Genomic DNA, 27,500 nt, shown 5'->3' on the forward strand with positions numbered 1-27,500 from the left:
CTGACCTTGAGTGATGCCATACTGCCGAGCAATAGCACGCTGTTTCATTGCCGGAATTTCGTAAAGCCACCACTAATGACAAACAGCATTGTCGAGTTGATGGACCATCTCCAGGGGAAGCGGCAATAACTTTTGTAGACGTGCAGCAGTTGTTTTCCACTAATACAGAACGCAACAACCCTGATATACCCGATTGTGAAGCCAATCGTCAAATGTACCTGTCCGTACATTTTGTCACGCCACCTGTGATATAATCATGTTATTGACGTCTTGCTGCGACAGACAATCAGTGACATGGTTCTTTTAACAAAGAAATCACCGAAGCGTAAAAGAAACTCACCAGATTGATATACCGAGTTCAGAAAGTAAACCCGTCAATAAAAAAAAAAAAAATTCCATATTAAATGCCAAGTCTGTGTATATATATATATATATATATAATTATATATATATATATATATATATATATATATATCTAATTATATATATCTAATATATATATATATATATATATATATATATATATATATATATATATATATATATATATATATATACTCAAAGGCAAAAGTTATTGTGACACACAAACAACAAACAGAATCAGTGTTAAACTTTTACTGCCGCGAATGAAATGTTATTACATGGAAAGACAAATGTTTCAAGGTATGGTAACGATCAACAGTCCATAAGAACAACACACCTGGCATACGCAAATGAGCCACAACACAAGAGGGGGTTCACAAGCAAGTTCACACGGTCAGTAGCGAGTGTGTCCACCTTGTGCATTGATGCAGGCCTGGCACCTCCGCCTCATTGAGGCCACTAAACGTCGATGAAAGTCCTGGGGAAGATCATATCATATCCGAGGAAGGATTTGGCGGAGTTCCTGCAGCGTTGTTGGAGGATACGGATGACGTCGTAAACGTCGCTCCATTTCATCCCAGACGTGTTCAATGGGTGACAAATCAGGGGATCTTGCGGGCCAGGGTAACACATTAACATTGTTCTGATTAAGATACAGCTGTACAACTCGAGCAACGTGTGGTCTGCTCCACTGGAGACGTCGACGTCGATGTTCTGGCGTTAGAATTGGCCGTCGGGCTGGGCGCCTTGCACGGATGCCGTAGACGCGTGGACGTCGTCGAACTGTTCTCGCAGATACACCTCTGTTGCCAGGTATGGTACGGGCTGTAAGGGTTGCTGGCTGGAACCTGTGTCGGAGGTGCGTGGTTCGAATGCATCGGTCTTGACATGGGGTCGTTACTGGTGGGCGGCCACTACGGAGACGGTCTATAACTTGATTGTTTTGCTGAAAACGTCGCCATAAGTGCCAAATGGTGTTTCTATGGACGTTGAATCGACGAGCAACGTCACGCTGCGAGGTACCAGACTGAAGCATACCTATAGCTCTCCATCAGTCATTTTCCCCGAGGCGTGGCATGTCGAACTTGTTCCAGAATGATGAATAGAGGTGTTTTTCTGACTTCTGCACTTCTTAAGACTGCATTGAGTGGAAATGATAAGCGTCTGGTTGTCTGGCCTTTTGAAGTGAACATTGCTGGCCATTTTTCTCGAATATGTCATGCTTCTTGCAGATTTCGTGCAATTCGAACAACAATTGCTTGGTTGCGTTTCTTCGACCATTTTAACAAACTCTTTCTCTGGTTCAAATCCAAAAATTCATTCACAAGATTACCAATGAAAAAATTCCATGTCACAATAACTTTTGCCTCTGAGTATATATATATATATGTGTGTATATATATATATATATATATATATATATATATATATATATGTATATATAGATATATAGATATATAGATATATAGATATACAGTATATATATATATATATATATATATATATATATATATATATATATATATATATATATATACATACTATATATATATATATATATATATATATATACATACTATATATATATATATATATATATATATATATATATATATATTATAAAAAGAGGTATATATTATAAAAAGAGGTATATATTATAAAAAGAGGTATATATTATAAAAAGAGGTATATATTATAAAAAGAGGTATAAAGTGTGTATGCATAAAAACACACTTTATACCTCTTTAAAATATTTTTAAAAATCGAACATGCTGGCCTAAATGCCTAATGGATAACGCATCAGTCTCCCAAGCGAGGGATTGTGGGTTCGAGTCCCAACTGGGTTGAATAATTTTTTTCTCCTTACTTTTTAAAGTCTTTTATATAGTTTGCAATAAAGTCTTGTACGCTTAACAAATGCATTTTGTTCGTATTTCAAACGTATTTATTCTTAAACCTGATTTTCACTGTCATGAGTATTCTTGGGGAAAGAATACTCATGACAGTGAAATACCACTGTGCCCTTGGGAACCTTCAATGCATCAGAATTTTTTTTGTAGGCTTCCCCAAATCTGTGCCTCGACACAATCCTGTCTTTGAGCTCTGCAGAGCGGCTGTTCAGCCGTTTTTAATTTTCATGTCATGTTCTTTTGGTGAATTAGTGTAGGATTTTACTGCAGGGGATCCAGGAAATCGTTGAGATCGGTGCAGCTGTTTTAGCGGTACCCGGGAACAGACAGACAGATGGACAGACATTTGGTGAATTCCAGTAAGATGTGCCATGTGGCAAAGTATAGAAAAGAAAGGACATTACATAGCTTGCAGAAAATGGCAAACAATATAAAAGAAGGGACATTCCAAAAATCTCGTGTGAGTACCCTTGTGTTCTTTGGAGGATCTATGTAATGCGCTTGAAAAGTGCTTCACGGCATTGATGGTTTTAGGTGGTTGATGAGCTGTGCTCAGTTTTTGCTAGACATAGGACTTTGCATTCAGGCAAAATAATTCAGTTTTCGTCTCATCAGACTACAGAATCTTTTGCCTCATGTTCTCAGAGTCTTTCACGTGCCTTTTTGCAAACTACAGGCGTGCTGTACCTTTTTCTCAGGAACTGTGTCTGTAGCACTGTCTGTAGAACTACAAGATAGAATTGTGAAGAGGCATAGATCTGGGGAATGGTATAAAACCATTTTTCCTGTGTTGAAAGTTCCTCAGAGCACAGTGAGTTCCATTTGATCTATTCGACATTTTCATGTGCCTTTTTCTCAGGAGTGGCTTCCGTCTGGCCAGTCTCCCATAAAGACGAGATTTGTGAAGTGCTGCAGAGACTGTTGTCCTTTCGGCAGATCCTCCCATCCAAGCTGAGGAACTTTGTAGTTCTGTCAGTGGTCACCTCCTTGACCAAGGTCTTTCTTGCCCGGTTTATCAGTTTGGATGGACATCCAGCTTTAGGAAGAGTCTGGGTAGTCCCATATTCTTCCCATTTCCTAATGATGGAGCTCACTGTGCTCTGGAGAAAAAATTATGACGTCATTTGTCACGTGTTTTTTTTTTCTTTTTTCTTGTATACAGAGTCGAGGCTCGTGAAAGAGCTAACATTTATCAAAAACAAACAAATGAAACAAACAAGCAAACAAAGTATATAAAAGGGGGAGCTGTCGACAAGATGGGGAGAGAAGGGGAGGAAGCACACAAACACAACATTTGAGAGCAGGGACATCGGGAGATGTGTGGGAGGGAAAGGGCCAGGGGGGAGGCAGGATAGGTATAAAACGCAAGGACACCAAGGACTTCCAGGAAAGAAGACAAAAGTCACCTCAAAAAAGTGGATTTGGGGTGAAATTAGCCGGGGTAGAAAAGATCAAGGTTTTGGATTGGGGAAGATAAGAGATGGTGGTGAACAGCCGTTTTAAAGACCTGGAGGGAGGAGTGGGATTGAAGAGAGTGAGGGAGTTTGTTCCAGAGGCAGGAGAAAAGAGGAATGAAGGAGTGAAGGTGAGCAGAGAGTCTTGATTTTGGCAGTTTAACCATAAGAGGGTTGCAGGCAGATCTTGTGCGACCTGCAGGGATATTTGGGGGACAGAGCCCAGAGAGAGCTGGGGGAGCAAGGCCGGAGTGGAGTCGGTAGAAGACGGAAAGACCACCAACCTGCCTGCGGTGAATCAGTGAAAGGCCCTCGGAGATAGCGTCATCGCGGGAGATTCCAATGATTCTGAACGCTTTGGTTTCAACAGCGTGAAGACGAGCTAGGTGTGAGGCAGGAGCACCAGCCCAGAGGGGAGAGCAGTACTCCATTGAGCTGCGGATGAAAGCCTTGTATGTGGTGAGGAGCTCAGGTGTGCCAAGGAAGGACTTCGCACGACGGAGGATGCCCAGTCGGCGACTGGCTTTGGAGGCCAGCTTGGAAATGTGGTTTTCCCAGGAAAGATCATGGCAGATAGTGAGACCGAAAAGCTTGAGTGACAGAACTTCTTGGAGAGGATTATTCAGAAAGTAGATGGGAGGGTTGTCCAGTCGGTCTTTTCGGAGAGACATCGTAAGAGTGTGAGATTTGTCAGGATTGAAAGACATGTTCCACTTGTTTGCCCAGTCTGTGATTTTGTCCAAGTCTGCAGAGAGTGAGGAGGCTGCAGACTGCCGATCTGAGGGATGAGGAATGGAGTGGCAGAGAGTGGAGTCATCAGCAAAGAGATAGAGAGGATTTTCAAGAGAGTCGGAGAGATCATTGATGAAGACCAGAAAAAGCACAGGGCCCAGAACACTGCCTTGGGGAACTCCAGCCTGAACAGGAAGAGGAGATGAGAGAAACCCATTCAGGGCCACACGTTGACTACGACTAGAGAGGAAGTACGCCAGCCATGCGTGAAGATTTCCATGGATACCAAAGGAGGAGAGTTTGGTGAGCAGAGCGGGGTGCCAGACCGTATCGAAGGCACGTGATATGTCGAGGGAGACGGCTCTAATTTCCTGTTTGGCATTGAGGACCTCCATCCATTGTTTAGACAGCAGAAGCAGCATGTCCAGAGTCGAGTGACCTGGTCTGAAACCAAATTGATGACAAACCAAATTGTTCGGCCGCCATATTTGTTTGAACACAAAAGCCTTAAAACCCACTGAAAACACGTCCTGGCGAGGGTCTGCAATCTCCGATTGCTCTTTCTAGTTTAAATTGCAATACTTTATGTTGCCTTTCATATTTTTCTTCTGGCCTTTTTGGTTTGAAATAACTTTATATTGGTTTATGCATTTTATAACTTGGAGAAGATTGTCATGGGGCCCGCAAGGCTAACCCCCGCTCTAGCAGGAAAAATGGCCTTAAAATGTCTGTTGTTGTTGTTGTTGTATGCATTTTATAACTTGCATCTTGCTGCATCTTGTATTATTATTGTAACTTATTGTTATCAAAATGCAGTATTTGTAAATTGACTAATTCAGCCGATGGCTGCGAAAGTCTTTTTGGAATAAACCGATTATTTATTATTATATTATTATTAATAATATATTACATCAGTGTTGTTTTCGTAATCATAATAATAATACGTTGATACAAATAATATTGTAAATATAATCGGAACACTCCAATCCCTTTTGTTGTTATTGCAAAGTTTCTATATTGAAGCGGTGTATGGTTGTTTCATTGTTGACTCGAAAAATATAATAAACCAGTGTCTCAATGCAAAAAAAATTAAATACCGACTATTTTCTAACTGTTATCCCTACCCAGGTCATACTATCCTCTTAAACTAAGTATCAAACAAGCCCGGCTACGCTGATGTTAGACTTTCGGTCTTGTTATGATATGGTTCTAATTGAATTATTGTGGTCTTTCAGCTTCCAAGTTGCTTGCTTTTCTTTCATAGGCAGTTCTCTTGTTTTCATGTTGGTTTATGCCTACTGACTCCAAAGGCAGACTCACAAGGCAAAAGCAAGGATTAAACCCAAGACTGGACATTCACAGCACTTTGTGTGAACAATAAACGCAACAAAAGTACCTGTCAGTCATTTGTTCCAATACTTATGCTTACCTAAAATGTGGGTACTGAAAATACAAAGTGTTATTGTTCTGCAATGGTAAAACATTCATGCATAGAAATGCCAAAAAATAAAACCTGGCCTTCTCTACTCTTGACTCATATTCATCTCTTGATCTCAAATCTAAATTTCTTGAGTGCAGTATATAGCAATAATAACAAATTTTACTTCACTGTTCAATACTTATGGAGGGCACTGTATATGCATACATAGTTTTATGTGTGTGCACTTTTTCATAGTTCATGCCAGCATTTTCCACAGACCCCTCGTGCCGCCCTGAAATCTTCTCACACCCCACAGTTTCGAAACCACTGCTCTATCCTGTATGTAGCAATTCCTCTTTATTTAGCTGAAGGACTTTACCAGTGCCTACCCAGTACATTTCTTAATGTTTCCTATGATGTGTTTTTGTTTGCAGGATGTTGATATGTATCATGACGAAACTAACATGCCAACGATGGCGAGGACATCAAACTTGAATGAAGACCTTGGACAGGTATATATGTCAACAGTATATCATGGAGTATGTTAGTACTTATATGGGGGTGAAGACTTTCAATAGGCAATATGTGTGTATATATATATATATATATATATATATATATGTATATATGTATGTATGTATGTATAATGTATATGTATGTATGTATGTATAATGTATATGTATGTATATATATATATATGTATATGTATGTATATGCATACAGTCACGTGAAAAAGTAAGTACACCCCATGTAAAGTTTTGACTTTTTCAACATATTTCAACATACAGCTATTTGATCTTCATTTCAACAATATTGATAGGTAAAGGTGATATAATACAACAAATATCATGAAACATTTACATTTTGTAGTCCACTGTATAATTTAAATAAACATAAATGCAAATTTCGCATGTGGAAAAAGTAAGTACACTTTTGGCTCTAATAGGTGGTATTGCCCCCTTTAGCAGAAACAACCTCAAGTAGGCGTTTCTTATAACTGTCTACCAGTCTCTGACATCGACTGGGAGAAATTTTTGCCCACTCCTCCATGCAGAATTCTTTCAGCTGTGCGATGTTTGAGGGGTTTCTTGCATGCACAGCTCTTTTCAAATCCCCCCACAACATCTTTATGGGATTTCGATCCGGGCTTTGACTTGGCCATTCCAGAACCCTCCATTTCTTTCTTTTCAGCCATTCCTTGGTGGATTTACTGGTATGTTTAGGGTCATTGTCATATTGCAAGGTCCACCTTCGGTTGAGCTTCAACTTTCCAACAGATGGCCTCACATTATCCTCAAGCACCCTCTGGTACAATGAAGAATTCATAGTGGATTCTATGATGGTGAGCTACCCAGGCCCTGATGCAGCAAAGCTGCCCCAAACCATAATATTTCCACCACCATGCTTTCCAGTTGGTATCAGGTTCTTGTGGTCAAATGCTGTCTTTGGTTTTCGCCAAACATGTCTTCTGGTACTGTGGCCAAATAGCTCTACCTTTGACTCATCTGTCCAGAGCACATTGTTCCAGAAGTGCTGGTCTTTGCCAAGGTGTTCATTGGTAATCTTGCCCTGATGTTCTTTCTGGACAGCAAAGGTTTCTTCCTGGCACACCTCCCATGTAGATCAAATTTGTGCAGCCTCTTTCTAATGGTAGACTTGTGCACTTTGACATCAACAGTGGCAAGAGCGACCTGTAGGTCCCGTGATGACATTCTGGGGTTCTTCGAGACTTCTTTCAGCATCTTGCGGTCTGCTCTCGGGCTGAACTTGCTGGGGCGGCCTGGCCTGAACAAGTTGGCATTTGTTCGGAATCTTCTCCACTTGTCGATGATCTTCCAGACAGTCGAATTATTGATTTCAAATTGTTTGGAGATCTTTTTAAATCCCTTCCCAGACTCGTAGGCATCTATAACCTTCTTTCTGAAAGCCTCAGAGAGCTCTTTTGATCTAGGCATGGTGACGGCGCACACTTCAACATCAAAGAGCAAACCAAACTAAATGTCTGAGGTTTAAATAAGACAGGTTCCTCCAAGATCCTCTCTGACGATGTTCTAATCATTTGCACCTGAGCTGGTGCACCTGATTCCAATTTTAGGTATTTGAAGTAGTGATAAATGTGGGGGTGTACTTACTTTTTCCACATGCAAAATTTGCATTTATGTTTGTTTAAATTATACAATGGACTACAAAATGTAAATGTTTCATGATATTTGTTATATTATATCCCCTTTATCTATCAATAATGTTGAAATGAAGATCAAATAGCTGTATGTTGAAATATGTTGAAAAAGTCAAAACTTTACATGGGGTGTACTTACTTTTTCACGTGACTGTACATACATACATACATACTGTTGCGGTTTTGTGGTTTTGTAATAAAGGGTAATTTTCCCCTCTTAGATTAGTTACACTACAACATGTAGCCTCGTTTAAAGCTCAGTTATTTCTTACTAAATGTAAGCGTAGACCTTTCCTGTGTTTGTTTTGCGTTGAGTAGGATAGTGAAAATTAGGTTCCCCTTACGATCCCTCGATTGTTTTTGGTTTTGGCGTGAAATACCACGAGGCTGGCCTGAACAAGTCGATCAAGGCCAAAGGAATGCGGGACAGGAGGAGTGGGAGTGGCCGGTAAGAACGAGCTGCCAATCAGGGCTCGAGGGGAGTGGCTTACCACTGGCGCAAGAGGCGGGGTTTGGAACATTCGATGCAGTCCAGGGCGTGGTGATATAACCCTGTGCCCAGAGCCCTCGCCTCAGTTATGAGAGTCGGTTCGGAGCGCTAAGTTATGAGATGCGCGCAGGGCAAGCCAGAGAGTTATGAGAAGGGAGCGCTGAGTTATGAGACAAGCTCATGAGTTATGAGTTGAGTCCTCAGTTATGAGTGGAGTTGAGCTGGAGTCATATCCCCGAGGAGTGCAGAGGAGTTGCGCTGTGTCAGTTACGAGAGTGAAAGCGCTCTGTTGTATTAATCGCGCTGTGAAAGACAGCCGTGCCGGGCCACAGACGCGTGTATTTTCCCGCCTGCCTGCCTTCGCCGAGTTGTGGAACCTGGTTGGATTCCCTACATATATATAATCTATATATATATCTATATACATATATATGTGTGTATATGTATACATACATACATACATTTATATATACATACATTTATATATACATGTATTTATTTATATATTTATGTTGTGTATATACATATATTGTCCATGAACCATGACAGTTACAACTGTCATGACAAAAAAGAGAACCATGACAATTACAACTACATATGGGCAGGGTACAGCCCGAAGTGGAGATCGGTTTCTGAGGTTTGGGACATGGAATGTAGGGACAATGACAGGGAGATCAGGAGAAGTGGTGGAAGTATTGGTCAGAAGAAGAGTGGACGTATGTTGTGTGCAAGAGACGAGATGGAAGGGAAGTGGTGTGAGAATGGTGAAGGGTAGGAAGGGACAGAAATACAAGTTTGTGTGGCAAGGGTGCCTGGAGGGCGTGAATGGTGTTGGTGTCCTCTTTTCTGAGGAGATTGTAGACAGTGTGGTGAGTGTGACTAGAGTGAGTGATAGGTTGATGATGGTGAAAATGATGATTGGAAAGCTCTTGGTGAACGTCATCTCGGGATATGCTCCACAGGTTGGTCGGAGCGATGAAGAGAACGACAGGTTCTGGTGTGCGATAGAGAAGCTGATGGAAAACGTGAAAGATGAGGAAGTTATTGTGGTAGAAGGAGACCTAAATGGACATGTGGGAAGGAGTATGGATGGTTTTCAGGGAGTTCATGGGGGTTACGGATATGGTGTGAGAATGGAGAAGGTGAAAGGATTTTGGAGTTTGCTGATGGAGCTGGTTTGTTGATTTGTAATACTCAGTTCCAGAAAGAGGATAAAAAGCTTGTTACATACACGTCAGGTGGGTCGACGACAACCGTTGACTACCTGATGGTGCGTAGGCGAGATAGGGGGCACCTCCGGGACACAAAGGTGATCCCGGGGGAGGAGGCTGTTTCACAACACCACTTGGTTGTCTGCGACATAAGGGTGAAAGTGCGAGGAGAGCTCGGCGGGTGAAGTACCAACCAAGAATGAAGGTGTGGAGGTTGAAAGAGGTGACAGTAAGGGAGGCATTAAAAGAGAGGCTGAGTAGGGTAGAGGATGATGTGGTTGAGCTTGAAAGTGGTTGGATGTCAATGAAAGCTAGTCTGTTGGGAGCCGTTGGTGAGGTCTGTCGATGGACAAAAGGACCACCGAGGCACTCGGAAACATGGTGGTGGGATGATGAAGTTGGAAAGAGGATTGACGAGAAGAGGAAGAAGTTCAAGGAGTGCAGAAGGAAGTCAGTTGAACTTGGGGACGACTAAGAAGAAGACCTTTGTTGGTCGAAAGCTTGTCGACAATTAAAGATCGACGTCCTGAAGCTACGTCCGCGTCTGATTTAATCTCCCGATTATATATATATATATATGTATATATGTATGTATATATATATATATATGTATGTATATATATATATATGTATGTATATATATATATATATATATATGTATGTATATATATATATATGTATGTATATATATATATGTATATATATATATATATATATATATATATATATGTATATATATATATATATATATATATATATATATATATATATATATATATATATATATATATATATATATATATATATATATATATATATATATATATATATACATATATATATATATACATACATATATATATATACATACATATATATATATATATATATATATATATATATATATATATATATATATATATATATATATATATATATATACACAGTATATATATATATAGTGAAACCTTGACTTACGAGTTTAATTCGTTTTGTGACCGAGCTCGTAACTCAATTTGCTCGTTTCTCAAATTAAATTTCCCCATTAAAATGCATTGAAATGCTATTAATCCGTTCCAGCCCGCCAAAAACCACACCAATTTTTTTTTAAATATACAGTATATATAAAAATATCTCGCGCTTTATATTTCACCTGTATGCAGCATACAAGTTGGCAGGATGGCCTGGACTGGAGGTACGCACACTTGACTCTAAACTGTCCAGCCTGGGTTTGAATCCCGACCCAGCTATAACCTGTCATGGGTGAATCACAGGCAGGGTGATTCATCAATGTGTGTACCGCTAAATTGGGCGCCCCCTTTGCGTCCCATTAGTTGTTGGATGTTAAGGATCTCACCGTGTTTTCCACAAAGAGAAGGCGAGCTATCGCCGGCACTCTGAACAAGTTGTGGCCTGGCATGCTCTTCTCCTCTGCCGTTATATACGTCCTCCTCGGCATCTTTTTCCAGAAGAGCCCTGTCTCGTCACAGTTGAAGATTTGCTGGGGGATGTATCGTTCGGCTTCTATCAGTTCGGCAAAAGTTATAATAAAATCTTCAGCTGCCTTCACATCCGCCTCACCAAGTCGACAACACGCACACCTCGCTCATGTTTTTCGACGATTGCGTGTTTTATATCCAAGCACATCATCCTCCTCTTTTTCTCAGTACTGCCCTTGGCACTCAATTTCTTAGGACCCATGGTTAAAACTAAGAAATTTTCCAAAATAACCAAAATGCGAAAACAAAGCAGCAGCGATATACGGCAGAGATGCTTGCACGGCAAGATAACCACGTGACCGGAACCCACCTGGTGGCGGGTGGCGTAAGCTCCAAAATAACCAAAATGCGAAAACAAAGCTGCAGCGATATACGGCAGAGATGCTTGCACGGCAAGATAACCACGTGACCGGAACCCACCTGGTGGCAGGTGGCGTAAGCTCCAAAATAACCAAAATGCGAAAACATAGCAGCAGCGATATACGGCAGAGATGCTTGCACGGCAAGATAACCACGTGACCGGAACCCACCTGGTGGCGGGTGGCGTAAGCTCCAAAATAACCAAAATGCGAAAACAAAGCAGCAGCGATATACGGCAGAGATGCTTGCACGGCAAGATAACCACGTGACCGGAACCCACTTGGTGGCGGGTGGCGTAAGCTCGTAACTCAGATCTCGGCTCGCATCTCAAAGCAATAAACCGCCCGAGCGATGGCTCGTATCTCGGAAAACTCGTAAGTTGGTGCACTCGTAAGTCAAGGTTTCACTGTATATATATATATTGTTGCGGATTCGGGGGTCGGCGCTCCCCTTACCAAGGGGGGGGGGGTTAATCCCCTTGTCTTTTAAGCTGGCCGTCCCCCCCGATCCTGGAAATTAAAACGCTCCTCCACGGTCGAGATAGGCCAGTGTGATTGGTCAATGGAGTCCCAAATACCTGCGTGCCAATCCGACCGCAAAGCAGGGAGATAATTTCCGCTCGGGCCACGGATATGATGGAAATTGCCGAGCGGTTTAGCAATCCGAAGCCCGAGCCATTAACAAAGGAACTAAACCCGATCCTGAGCGGTTGGCCAAATCGTGCCACAGGCACTCAATTGAGAAAAGACGCTAACGATCGAATGAGAGGAAATCAGAGTAAAGGGAAGAACAAATAAGATTTATTAATTATGTACAATAACCCAAGAAAGAGGAAACGAAAGGGGAAGAATGTACAAGAAGAAGAGCAAAAGGACACAGGGCAAGCTTATCTATACAGTCTTACTTCACCCCAGGACAAAACAGACAGACTTACACGGGAGGGTAGTGTTAGGAGGAGAAGGGTCCAGGCAGATGGTAGGCGTCGAGGTCCGGCTCCAGGTTCACTCGAGTCCGGCTCCGGGTGTTGACTTGTACCGCGGCAAAGAACGGCCGGCAGCTTCGCGTGGTGTTGGCGCACGACCGGACCTTTTAGATATAGCGGGGGACTGGGATGCTGCGTACGTAATATGTGCGCCTGCTGCCTCTCTCTTTCTCTCTCTCTCTCTCTCTCTCTCTCTCTCTCTCTCAATGTTCATACGCGCCTTTCAAACGAGATAATTAATCACCATGTGCTCTCCGCGCATTCCGTACCAGTCGAGCTCTCCCCGTGCAGTCCTCTCGGCAGTCTTTTCACAATGGCCTCCCCTCACGCAGTCTTTTGGCAGTCTTTTCACAATGGCCTCCCCTCGCACAGTCCTTTAGAGGGTTTTTCGTGCACGCTTATATGGGCAAGCCCAGCGAACCCTCTGGAAGCTCCAGCCACGCCCTTACCAGGCCATCCCACCTAAGCCCTGATAGGTTCGCGAGGGCTCACCGGTCCCGCCCTCGATGGCTCGTGGACGAGGCCACACCTCTTCTCGTGGCTCTGCCCCATCTTTCCTCGAGTCGACCGCGTGTTCAATGGCGTTTGGAGCGAGGCAGCGAACGCTGCTGGCAAGCGACGGCACGTAATATAATTGGGAGGGACAAGCCCCGACTGTAGGGGCGAGTACTGGCGCAGCTTGGAGAGAGAGCGGCTGGCAAAGAGGTGAATGGGGCCTATCTTATTTAATTAATGCAACGCAGATTCAACTATTGGGAACAGAGCGTTAACTAAACACAGACTAGAGAAATAACTGAAAGTTCCTATGGTGTCCTACGTGTTGCTTGTGGACTAATTATGGGTGCTCTGATTACCTTTACAAAGGGAATATTTACAAGAGTTATTATTTACAAGTATTTACAAGTAAGGGGTTCTAAAACCGCAACTATATATATATATATATATATATATATATATATATATATATATATAGTATATATATATATATATATATATATATATAATTAATAAATTATAATGTTTGTCGTGTTATATACCGCCTGTAAAGACGGTTCATATATATATATGTGTGTATGTATATATATATATATATATATATATATATATATATATATATATATATATATATATATATATATATATATATATATATATATATATATATATATATTTATATATATATATATATATATATTTATATATATATATATATATATATTTATATATATATATATATATATTTTTATATATATATATATATATATATATATATATATATATATATATATATATATATATATACAGTGTGTATATATATATATATATATATATATATATATATATATATATATATATATATATATATATATATATACATACATACATACAATATATTGTTATGGATCTCAGAGACGGCACTCTCCTTAGCAAGGTGGGGTTAGTCCCCTTGGCCTGTTAAGCTGGCCGTCTCTGGTCCTGGTACCTGTAACGCTCTTTTGCGGGGTGGAATTGATCAGGGTTATTGGTCAAGGTGTTCTCCCGAATACCTTTACCAATCCCTCCGCAAAACAGGGAGACAAGTACCGCTCGAACCACGGACAAGATGGTATTTGCCAAGCGGTTTAGCAATCCGCGGTTCGAGCCGTTATCAATTGACTAAACCCGATTCCGAGCTTTGGCCAAATCGTGCCACAGGTACTCAATTGAAAGAAGGGACTAAAGCGATCGGGGGAGAATGAAACCAAAGAATAAGAAGGAACAGGTGGAATTTATTAATTATATACAAAACCAAAGAAGAGGAGGAATGAAAGTAATATACAGAAGAAGAAGAAGGCATAGAGCAAACCTTGAAGCAATCATATATTATAACCCAGACAAAACGAACAGACTCACACGACAGGGAGAATGGCAATGGTAGGGATGCGCCAGGGAGCAAATGGTCCAGGCAGATGGTAAGGATGCGCCAGGGAGAGAAGGGTCCAGGCAGCGGCACGCCGGCACAGCGTTGAGGTTCACTCCAGGTTCACGCTTCGGGCTTGAAGCGAACAGTGGCCGGCAGCTTCGCGTCTCAACAACCGGCGACAATAGGGCCCTAGAGGGTCTCGGGCTATTGCCGCAATGCGAGCACACCCACGTCTCTCTCTCTTTTCTCGGTTCGGCTGGATCACTCATCTCCCTAAGCAGTCCCCCGCGCCCGCCTTTATTGCTGTGTTGGAAATCAAGCCGCCGGCTCTGATGACCCGCATACCGGGTGGCTCACCGCCGTGCTGGTTGGCTGGTAAGGGCTTGCTGACTCCACCTCTGCCGATGCGTCGACGTGCCACGCCCGTGATCTGGCGGCTCCTCCCCCTTCTTCTCCGAGATGGAGCACATGGGCAATGGCGTCTTGTGGGGAGATAGCAAACCACTCGCACCGCTTTTGAAGGGAATTTTGGAGCCTACTCTTATTTCATTTATGCCACGCAGATTCAACTATTGGGAACAGGTCCTTAACTGAAACACATAATAATGAGATAACTACGGAGAGGACCTATGGTTCGCTACGTGTGGTACATGGACTAACTAGGGTGCGATCTTTAACAAGCCAATTGTTGGGAATATTTACACGGGGACATTTATAAGGGAATGCATTTACTAAAATGTACTAGTGAAGGTTCTAAAAACCGTAACACAGCACCCGTTTTTCCTCTAGGGTCGGCTCGACCCAAACTAACTTTACGTAATGTGACACTCAGGTGTAGTAGTAGCCCTCTACTATTAACCTTACCCTGAGTGTGACAGTTTTAAAAACAATTAAGTATGTCCCCCTGCTGCGTTGCATCCTACCTAACAGACTCACACCCACAGAATAACCGAATTGCGGAATGGTCTTCAAACTATACATATACGGTGGGGAGCATTATTTACAAAACACTAATTTGTATTTACACTGCAACCCAGGAGGACCTGTCATTTTTGGAGACAAAAAGAAAGATGTTTTGAAAAGAGGAAGAGCATGCACTGTACTGCACCGATACACCATACTCAAGTGCCCGGGGATGCACAATTGATATTGCAGTGCACCCCCGAGCACAAGAGCACCACAAAGCACCAAAGCACCATCAGCACTAATAAGCACCATAAAAAGACCAAAGCACCATCCAGTGCTCATTGCAAACATTTCAAATAAAAACAAACTGTTGACCGGGTTCTTCTGGCTTCTGCTCTGCTTTTCCGATGTTTCTTCCAGATGTTGTCCTTCTTGATCTTGTGGCTTGCTGCCTATTTGCAATAATAAAAAGGCACAAAACGCGTCCATTTTTATTTGGGGCCCACAGGGGCCAACTATGGGTGGTCCACCTGTAGGGCAAAAGGGGCCACCTCACCGTGGTCCGCAAGCAAGGAACTCTTCTCTGGCCATCATGGCCGGTCCCAGCAGAGGGGTCAGGCCCCAACACGTGGGGTCCATAAGGGTGTGGTGCTTAGCCACAGAAGCGTGTGGTCCATATGGTGGTGCTAGGCCGCAAGTCGTGCGGTCCATAAGGTGGTGTATCGATCCAGGCAGGCTGTGCAGCGGCGGCTCCTGCACGCTTTCCCCTCAGTGCCCAGAGAGCACGGTCCATCGGTGGGGAAGGAGGGCAAAGCAAAGTTAGCGGGGTGCAAGGGCGCAAGGGTACACATCAACACAAGGTAATGCAGAGGTGAGGTGCGCAGGAGAGCGAGCGGAGAAAGCTCGTCCCTATCGTACGTCACCCCCCCCTGTCACCTAATCTTCCCTTGCCCCTTACACCGTATTTACACAATTTACAATTCGTCTCTACGTCCTGTCTTCCCCATATCTCCCCTAATTCCAAATTCATCAACAATCCCAATTTCTCAAATTTGCCATCAACCAATTCATCATCAATTCCTCATAAGGAGGAAGAGATGGAACAAACCAGCACAGTGTCACCCCCACGTCATGATGCGTCTTACCATTCCAAAGCATTTGCAAAAATCACAAAACAACCATGGTGTGGAGTCATGTCATCACTTCAGGTGAGTGGCTGCAGGTGGTGCGAAGGGATTTCCATCCTAACTATCCTCTAAATGACATTAACACTTTTACTCTACCCGGGGTCTTTCCCTGCAAAACCATTGGCCACCTTATTCTATAACCACCACCGTTTAGAGGCCATTTTCCCCCGCAAAGCGGGGGTTGGCCTTTTCGGGGACCGTGGTTGTTGTTGTTTTTTGGTCCCCTTTTTGAAGCAATGTTTTACGGCCGGATGCCCTTCCTGCCGCCAACCCTGTTTGTCGCCTTTTTACGATAAACAGGGAATTACCAGTGTACTGGTACTCAATTTGCCGACCTCGGAAGGATGACAGGCTGAGTCAACCCCCCTGGCGTTAATTCAGCGATCGACCGGGATTCGAACCCAGGATCCTTGGATCCTAAGCTGGCACCCTAGCCGCTAGCCCAACACCAGGGATTACTCTTACTCTATGCGATCCACCAGGGATTACTCTATGCGGTTCTAAAAACCAATTCCCACTGACCATCTGTGGCGCTCACCAATTTGGGGTCTCACTTCCCCGATTCAACTCCCTGTGCCTTCGCACAATTTCCGGGCTGGGTTGTGTGGCTCACCAGCAGGTCTACTCACCTGCACCCCTCCGCCACTGTAGTTGCCTCCGAGCTTACCTGCTCCTTACCCTAACCTATTTACCTGGGGAAGGCCCTCTGGAGCTCTCCCCACTCGGTGCCCTCTCTGGCACGGGGCTACCCGGGTCCGTCCTCCGGATCCTCGGGCCCCACTGAACAACTCTACTGCTCCCAGAGCCCACCTGCGGCCTCACCTGGCCGACATCCTCACAGTGGCGGAGTGCCCATTCAACTACACTCACTAACAGGCCACACGCTCAGCCATTTCCACTTCACTAATGCACCCATCCAACCACCCTTCTACCACACGCACCACAGATGCCAATATCCACCACAATTTACCTACTCCCTCTACCTACTTTTAAACTACCCTCCCCGGGTATTCGTGAAAGGGGTCCATCTTCCCCATCCGCTCCTTTCGCACCAACCACTCCACTCCACACCATCCATTCCATACTCCATTCAATCTATTCCATTCTCCATATATTCCATACCATTTATTCCCTGCAACCATTCTCCGTACACCTGTGCTTCACTTACACACCTGTGCTCACACACACCTGGTGGCTCTTGCACCCTTCTTCCCTCCAGGACCATTCGCTCAATACAACTCACAATCGCACTTTTCACCATACGCTGCTCAATCACCTCCTTCACACACACTGCATCGTCTAAGCTGACTACCCCCCTTCTGAAACTCGCGCTTCCCAGTCGCCCCGTATACTATTGCGCTCCCTCGTCGTTATAATCCACTAATCTGCTACGTCCCCTACTACAGGTACATGTCACTACTTAACTCTACAGTAACCTATGGTCATCTTTCTAGGTCCGTAACAATTATCCAAACCCTCCCTGGCTTGGTTTGCACCGCCATAACCCTATAACTATTGCTCATGTGCCCGGGTGGATGTGAGGGGTGGTGGATTTGCCATCCCTCTACATCGGGCATCTCCCACTATCAATTTTGCCCATCCAATTTTTGCCAATCAAAATTGGCCAATCATCTTCGCCAATCAAATTTACCAATCCAATTTGCCAATCATATTCCCAATTTCGAATCAAAACACTATCACCATCACAGTCCATTAAACCTGAGCCTCTCGGTACGTCCATGCATGTTCAAAGCTCGGCTTCGCAAAGCCGCGCAAGCATCCGGGTGGTTTGGTCACCTGCAGGTTGAGTCCGTCCGGCATTCGGTTCAGGGGAAGAGGTTTGGTTGGGCCAAGAATCAAAGCACCATCCCGGCGCGTGGCCTTGCGCTCCCAAGCGCGATGGGCCAACCTTGCCCGGGTAGAACGCAGTCACCACGGGGGGGGGGGGGGGGGGGGGCGCCGTGCCGATCCCTCCTACCTTCCCTAGAACTGGGCCGCTCATTTTGCCCGGCAAAGCCCGGACTCGACCGTGTGGGGCGGGGCCCGGCGCGGATGGTGCACGACGCTCCGAACAGGAGCCACGCGGCACCGATCCCCGCCGGCTCCCGCAATACACACAGCCCGGCACGGACCGAGAGCTCGCGTCGGTTAAACGTCGGTCTAACCGCTATCCCGTTTAACGTCGATGCTCCCCATACATGCTCACACCACTCGTTCCGTTCGTTGCTCATACATCCCATACTCTCTACCAATTCCACCACCGCACTCTCTGCTACACACCACTCACTGTCCGCACACTCCATAACACACCTTGGCGCACACTTGTCATTCGCACACTTTGTTCCACACCTTTCGTCTCCCGTTACGTCCTCCATAACACTCACCACGGGTGTGCACTCTTCTGCACACCCAATCATCACCGCACACTCTTGCGCACACTCTCCGTTCATCCCAAGTGTGCATCCTCACACCCGCTCCTCATCCATCTCACTCTCCGTGTCACACTCACCACACATACACTCCGACGTGCATTCTCGCTCGCACTCGGTTTCACTCCCATACTCGGTCGTGCATTCTCCCTCGCACCCGGTATCGCACTCGCGCTCCGCCACCATTCGTACACGCGTGCCGTTCACCTACACACACCTTTTCCTCACACGCGCGCCATTGCCATTCACACAGCACACCACGGACCTTTCACGAGCGCCCGGGTTATACTGGAATCCCAAGCGCGCGAAAATTCTTTTCGCTGCAAACACCTTCCCACAAAACCTCTTAGCACCATATACCACCTTACTCACCTTTGGGATCCTCCTCTCCACACACACCTGCAAATCTTTATAAGGATTAGCAAGTACGGCATCAGGATGTGAATTCAGACTTTGTGCATTTTCCATTTCTCCCTGCCGCGAGTGCTTTTCTACATCTGCGGTCTCTCCAATTCCAATTTCCACTACTGCTTCGATTGATTCGGACTTAATTCCTTTTTTCTTTCCCTCGACGACCGCTGGTCCGAATAAAATTTCCTTTTCTACCTCGGCGGTCGCCGGCTTCCCCATACCCCGGGTCGCGATTTCTACGCCCGTCATTTTAACCGCGCCTTGCTCCGCCTCGCTCAACCCGCGCTCCTCGACTCGCGTTACCTCGTCGTGCACCCGTGTGCCCCTCCCGCTCAACCTGCGGTTAACCTCCCTCTCAACTTCCCTTACCTCATATGTGGCCTTGTCCCTCGCTAACCCCTCATTTACTTCCCCTATTTGACTACCCACGTCCTCCAATTGGCCCCCTAATTTGCCTTCGAGCCCCCCTATTTGGCTTCCCATGTCATGTCTCAACTCCCCGATTTGGTTTCCCAAGTGTTCACTGGTACCCCTTGCTTCGTCCCTCATTGCATCCATCTTACTCCCCGACTCTACCATATAGGCCCTCATTTGTGCCATGAAGGTGTCCAGATAGGATTGTACATCCATAACCCCCATTTGCGTGGCAGGCGTGGCCCTTGCCGCCGTGTGCGAGGCGCCATTTTGTGCTGCTGCAACCTCGTGCGAGGCGCCGCCATCTTGTGTGCCTGCAACCCCCGCTACCGCACCTTCTTCAACGTCCTCCTCTATCTCTCCCATCTCCTCTCTGGGGTCCTGGATTGCCTCTAACCCCCCATTCTCCCCTACCGGCACCCAATCACCTTGATCATCCATGGCACGACTTTAATTTAGGTGTTAATAAAAAAATCTCGGCCGCTCGCAAATTTTGACCAACTTTTTTTGGTGTTCTTTTTAAAAATTGGTTCGGGTCCAAATCCCAACTCCTCGGCACCAATTGTTACGGCCAATAGCACAATTGGTGTCCAAAATTTGGTCTAAATAAAATTTAGTCCCAGGTTCTAAATCCCACTCCTGACACCAATTGTTACGGATCTCAGAGACGGCACTCCCCTTAGCAAGGGGGGGTTAATCCCCTTGGCCTGTTAAGCTGGCCGTCTCTGGTCCTGGTACCTGTAACGCTCTTTTGCGGGGTGGAATTTATCACGGTTATTGGTCAAGGTGTTCTCCCGAATACCTTTAGCAATCCCTCCGCAAAACAGGGAGACAAGTACCGCTCGAACCACGGACAAGATGGTATTTGCCGAGCGGTTTAGCAATCCGCGGTTCGAGCCGTTATCAATTGACTAAACCCGATTCCGAGCGTTGGCCAAATCGTGCCACAGGTACTCAATTGAAAGAAGGGACTAAAGCGATCGGGGGAGAATGAAACCAAAGAATAAGAAGGAACAGGTGGAATTTATTAATTATATACAAAACCAAAGAAGAGGAGGAACGAAAGTAATATACAGAAGAAGAAGAAGCCACAGAGCAAACCTTAAAGCAATCTTATATTATACCCCAGACAAAACGAACAGACTCACACGACAGGGAGAATGGCAATGGTAGGGATGCGCCAGGGAGCGAATGGTCCAGGCAGATGGAAAGGATGCGCCAGGGAGAGAAGGGTCCAGGCTTAACCAGACGTGATCCAGACGTGATCTGCTTAACAGAAACTTTCCTCCTTCATGATGTCTCTGATTCCTTTGTATCTCTCCCAGGTTACTCCCTCCTCCGGTATGATAGACCTGAGCCTCGTCCTGGAGGGGGGTTTGCTATCTTTATAAAAAACTCTCTTCCTCACTCGCCCTGCACTGCCCTCTCTCCACCTCACCCCCAGGAATACCTTTGGCTTCGGCTTCCCCTTCGCTCCCACCTTTTGTTCAAATGTGTGTTTTACCGTCCACCAAACAGTGATGACTCCATCGACATCTCGCTGTCTGATAATATGGACCAACTTCTATCTACCCATCCCAACTCTCTCTTCCTCATATGTGGTGATTTCAATTGTCACCATGCCAGTTAGCTGGGTGTGGGTACCTCTCTCACCAGCCATGGCTCTTCAGCAAAGGACTTCTGTGACTCACTGGGACTGACACAATCTGTCAATTTCCCGACCCGGATCTCAGTCAACGGAGCATCTTCTCTTCTGGACTTGGTTATGACTAACTTCCCTGAAAATCTCTGCTGCTCTTCTTCTGCTCCAATCGGCTCATCTGATCATGTGCTTGTTAAAGTGGACATCTCTCTGACCATTCTCAGACATCCACTCAGCGTCGACGAGTCTGGCATTTCACTCAGGCCAACTGGCACGGTCTTCAAGCAGCCATCAATCATCTGGACTGGTCTCCCATCTCTACCGCCTCTGACATCAACTCATCCTGGGAATTCTTCCAAAGTAAATTGCTCTCTCTCATGCACAGATTTATCCCATCTCGTCTTCAGTTGTCATACCCTTCCTCCAGTCCACGGTACACGGAATCTTGTGGTGCGGCTATTGCCCAGAAACAACTTGCTTTCGTCTCCTGGAAAGCAAATCCAACGGAAGGAAATCTCATTTCCTTTCACAAAGCCCGAAACAAGTGTGTGTCCACCCTCAGGAGAGCCAGGAAACAATATCTCTCCGTTCTCAGGACAGAACTCTCTTATCTGTCTCCCTCTTCCAAATCCTGGTGGCGTCTGGTCAAATCTGTTTGTGGTGTTTGTTCCCCCTCCATCCCCTCCCTCACCTGAAACGGCCACACGGCTGACTCCGCACGTGAAAAAGCTGAATGCCTCAACTCTGTGTTTGCCTCTAAATCTTGTGTCCCAAACCCATCCCTCTCTGTACCCACCATACCCAGTCGTATCCAGCTGCTCCTGGACTTTGTGTCCTTTCCTCCTGACAAGGTGGAAAAGTTTCTGTCAACCCTCGACTCTGATTCTGCAACTGGACCTGACGGCATCAGCCCACGGGTCCTAAAATCCTGTTCTTCCGCTCTTTCACTCCCTCTCTCTGTTCTCTTCACCCTCTCTTTTGCTCAAGGTCATCTGCCATCTGCTTGGAAATCTGCCAACATCACCGCTTTGCACAAAAAGGTGCAAAAACAGATTCCAGCAACTACAGACCAATCAGCCTTCTCCCAATTATCAGCAAAGTCATGGAATCCATCATTGCTTCAGATATGAAATCTTTCCTCTTCTCCAATGGCTTGATCTCTGATCATCAATTTGGTTTCAGACCTGGTCACTCTACTCTGGACATGCTGCTTCTGCTTTCTCAACAATGGATGGAGGTCCTCAATGCCAAACAGGAAATTAGAGCTGTCTCCCTTGACATATCACGTGCCTTCGATACGGTCTGGCACCCCGCTCTGCTCACCAAACTCTCCTCTTTTGGTATCCATGGAAATCTCCACGCATGGCTGGCGGACTTCCTCTCTAGTCATAGTCAACGTCTGGCCCTGAATGGGTTTCTCTCATCTCCTCTTCCTGTTCAGGCTGGAGTTCCCCAAGGTAGTGTTCTGGGCCGTGTGCTTTTTCTGGTCTTCATCAATGATCTCTCTGACTCTCTTGAAAATCCTCTCTATCTCTTTGCTGATGACTCCTCTCTGTCGCTCCATTCTTCATCCCTCAGATCGGCAGTCTGCAGCCTCCTCACTCTCTGCAGACCTGGACAAAATCACAGACTGGGCAAACAAGTGGAACATGTCTTTCAATCCTGACAAATCTCACACTCTTACGATGTCTCTCCGAAAAGACCGACTGGACAACCCTCCCATCCACTTTCTGAATAATCCTCCAAGAAGTTCTGTCACTCAAGCTTTTGGGTCTCACTATCTGCCATGATCTTTCGTGGGAAAACCACATTTCAAATCTGGCCTCCAAAGCCAGTCGCCGACTGGGCATCCTCCGTCGTGCGAAGTCCTTCCTTGGCACACCTGAGCTCCTCACCACATACAAGGCTTTCATCCGCAGCTCAATGGAATACTGCTCTCCCCTCTGGGCTGGTGCTCCTGCCTGACACCTAGCTCGTCTTCACGCTGTTGAAACCAAAGCATTCAGAATCATTGGAATCTCCCGCGATGAAGCTAACTCCAAGGGCCTCTCACTCACTCACTCACCGCAGGCAGGTTGGTGGTCTTTCCGTCTTCTACCGACTCCTCTCTGGCCTTGCCCCCCCAGCTCTCTCTGGGCTCTGTCCCGCAAATATTCCTACAGGTCGCACAAGATCTGCCTGCAACCCTCTTATGGTTAAACTGCCAAAATCAAGACTCTCTGCTCACCTTCGCTCCATTCCTCTTTTCTCCCGCCTCTGGAACAAACTCCCTCACTCTCTTCAATCCCACTCCACCCTCCAGGTCTTTAAAACAGCTGTTCACCCCCATCCAAAACCTTGATCTTTTCTACCCCCGCTAATTTCACCCCAATTCCACTTTTTTTAAATACCAACTTCTGTCCTGGAAGTCCTTGGTGTCCTTGTGTTTTATACTTCTCCCCCCCCCCCCCACCCCCCTTCCCACGCCTCCTCCCCCCAAGCCCTCTCCCTCCCACACATCTCCCTGCTCTCAAATGTTATGTTTGTGTGCTTCCCCTTCTCTCCCCATCTTGTCTTCCGCTCCCTCTTTTTATATATTTTGTTTGGTTGATTTGTTTGTGAAGTAAATGTCAGCTCTTTCACGAGCCTCGATTCAGTATACAAACAAACAAACATACAAAAAAAAAGGAAAAAAAAAAGAAGAAGAAGAAGAAGAGGCAGCGGCACAGCGGCGAGGTTCACTCCAGGTTCACGCTTCGGGCTTGAAGCGAACAGTGGCCGGCAGCTTCGCGTCGCGACAATAGGGCCCTAGAGGGTCTCGGGCTATTGCCGCAATGCGAGCACCCCCACGTCTCTCTCTCTCTTCTTGGTTCGGCTGGATCACTCATCTCCCTAAGCAGTCCCCCGCGCCCGCCTTTATTGCTGTGTTGGAAATCAAGCCGCTGGCTCTGATGACCTGCCTACCGGTTGGCTCACCGCGGTGCTTGTTGGCCGGTAAGGGCTTGCTGACTCCACCTCTGCCGATGCGTCGACGTGCCACGCCCGTGATCTGGCGGCTCCTCCCCCTTCTTCTCCGAGATGGAGCACATGGGCAATGGCGTCTTGTGGGGAGATAGCAAACCACTCGCACCGCTTTTGAAGGGAATTTTGGAGCCTACTCTTATTTCATTAATGCAACGCAGATTCAACTATTGGGAACAGGTCCTTAACTGAAACACATAATAATGAGATTATTACGGAGAGGTCCTATGGTTCGCTACGTGTGGTACATGGACTAACTCGGGTGCGATCTTTAACAAGCCAATTGATGGGAATATTTACAGGGGGACATTTATAAGGGAATGCATTTGCTAAAATTTACAAGTGAAGGTTCTAAAAACCGTTACAATATATATATTGTTGTGGATTTGAGAATTGTGTTGTGGTTTTTTAATTATCGTTGTAATGAAGCTTGTGTAAATATCACCCTCCAGTTTGTGTATAAAGGTCAAAGGTCGTCCCCTTAGTTATTCCATATACAATCACGTAGCAAATCATAGATTTCCTTTTTTTTTAGTAGTTATCTCCTTATTATGTGTATTAGTTTAAGGCTTTGTCTTCCATTAATTGACACTCCATTGCACCGAATTCAAATAAGGTAGATTCCCTTCCAAATCCCCTTTTGTCAGCCATTGCCAACTGTATTGGGCGGTTTTCTGCATGCGGTTTTCTGCATTCGCTGCTGCTGCTTTGGGACCGTGTTTTTCGCCGCAAGACTCCATTGAGCACGAGGTCATCTCGGAGCAGAAGGGGGGAGGAGTCAGCCCAGCGCCAGGAACAAGGCGTGGCATTGCCAACGCCTCCTCTAGGGGCGGGATCGGTGAGCCCTCGCGACCAATCAAGGCCGAGGCGAGCTCACCGATGGGCGTGTCCTGGAGGCCGGCGGCTTGATCACCCCAGGCGCAATAAAAGCGCGTGCGCAAGCCTTTTGAAAAGGACGGCAGATGCGTGACCCAGCTGAGTTCTGCACAAGAGAGATTTCTGCAGAGAGCCGCTTCAACCAGCCCCGTTTCAACCAGCCGCGTGAAGCCCTGACGAAGCAGCAAGTGACCCTGCCGGTGTGCGGTGTAAAGCCGAATACAAGGAACTGCCGGCTCTTCGCTTCCTGCCCGGAGCGGACCCGCTTGCGGTACCCTGTGGTCCCACCTTCGCATCCTTCCCGCCATTCCTGCCTGAGAATTCCCCATTCGTGTGAGTCTGTCTTTGTTTGTTCTGTCCTGGGGTTGTAAGTAAGACTGCCATAGGTAAGCTAGCGTTGCACTGTGTCCTTCTGGTCCGTCCCCTTTTCTGTAATTATTTTCTTGTTTTTCCTTCTTCCTTGGTTTCTTTGCTTGTGTAAATAGTAATTAGCAAATAAATCATATTCGTATTTCCTACCTTTGCCTTCTTCTTCTTCACATCCGTTCGTCTTTGAGGTTTCCACATTGAACACCTGGGGCACGATTTGGCCAACGTTTCGGAATCTGGTTAGTTTCTGTTAATAGTTCGTGCCGCGGTTGCTAAAACCGCTCGGCAATTAACATCTGTCCGCGGTACGAACGGGGCTGCGCACCTGCCTTCCCGGAGGTAGCTGTGCAGCGTCAGGGACCCCATTGGTCAGTCAAAGACGAGGGGATTAATCCCCCCTCGGTAAGGGGAACAGAGGCCGACGTTGGGTTCCGTAACAATATATATATATATATATATATATATATATATATATATATATATATATATATATATATATATACAGTGGAACCTTGACTTACGAGTTTAATTCGTTCTGTGACCGAGCTCGTAACTCAAATTGCTCGTTTCTCAAATCAAATTTCCCCATTAAAATGCATTGAAATGCTATTAATCCGTTCCAGCCCGCCAAAAACCACACCAATTTTTTTAAAATATACAGTATATATAAAATATCTCGCGCTTTATATTTCACCTGTATGCAGCATACAAGTTGGCAGGATGGCCTGGACTGGAGGTACGCACACTTGACTCTAAGTCTAAACTGTCCAGCCTGGGTTTGAATCCCGACCCAGCTATAACCTGTCATGGGTGAATCACAGGCAGGGTGATTCATCAATGTGTGTACCGCTAAACTGGGCGCCCCGTTTGCGTCCCATTAGTTGTTGGATGTTAAGGATCTCACCGTGTTTTCCACAAAGAGAAGGCGAGCTATCGCCGGCACTCTGAACAAGTTGTGGCCTGGCATGCTCTTCTCCTCTGCCGTTATATACGTCCTCCTCGGCACCTCGCTCATGTTTTTCGACGATTGCGTGTTTTATATCCAAGCACAAGTTTTATATAAAACACGACGATTGCGTGTTTTATATCCACAAGTTGTGGCCTGGCATGCTCTTCTCCTCTGCCGTTATATACGTCCTCCTCGACACCTCGCTCATGTTTTTCGACGATTGCGTGTTTTATATCCAAGCACATCATCCTCTTCTTCTTCTCAGTACTGTGTTTTCCACAAAGAGAAGGCGAGCTATCGCCGGCACTCTGAACAAGTTGTGGCCTGGCATGCTCTTCTCCTCTGCCGTTATATACGTCCTCCTCGACACCTCGCTCATGTTTTTCGACGATTGCGTGTTTTATATCCAAGCACATCATCCTCTTCTTCTTCTCAGTACCGTGTTTTCCACAAAGAGAAGGCGAGCTATCGCCGGCACTCTGAACAAGTTGACGGCAGAGATACTGTACTTGCACGGCAAGATAACCACGTGACCGGAACCCACCTGGTGGCGTAAACTCAAAATAACCAACATGCGAAAACAAAAATGCAGCGCTATACGGCAGAGATACTGTACTTGCACGGCAAGATAACCACGTGACCGGGTGGCGAAAGCTCGTAACTCAGATCTCGGCTCGCATCTCAAAGCAATAAACCGCCCGAGCGACGGCTCGTATCTCGAAAAACTCGTAAGTTGGGGCACTCGTAAGTCAAGGTTCCACTGTATATATATATATATATATATATATATATATATATATATATATATATATAT

The 27,500-nt window shown here is 45.6% G+C and overlaps 1 protein-coding gene across 1 annotated transcript in view; it reads left to right on the plus strand.

Annotated features, from left to right (window-relative positions):
* ATP8A1 (ATPase phospholipid transporting 8A1) overlaps positions 1–27,500 on the plus strand; it is a 541,081-nt gene that overhangs the window by 162,540 nt on the left and 351,041 nt on the right. The window contains exon 15 of the mRNA XM_078776729.1: positions 6,314–6,391. Coding sequence (XP_078632855.1) covers positions 6,314–6,391 — 78 coding nt within the window. The remainder of the gene's footprint in view (positions 1–6,313; positions 6,392–27,500) is intronic.

Source organism: Myxine glutinosa, chromosome 4 (genome assembly GCF_964187855.1).
Source record: "Myxine glutinosa chromosome 4, kmMyxGlut1.1, whole genome shotgun sequence".
In the NCBI taxonomy this organism is placed as follows: Eukaryota; Metazoa; Chordata; class Myxini; order Myxiniformes; family Myxinidae; genus Myxine; species Myxine glutinosa.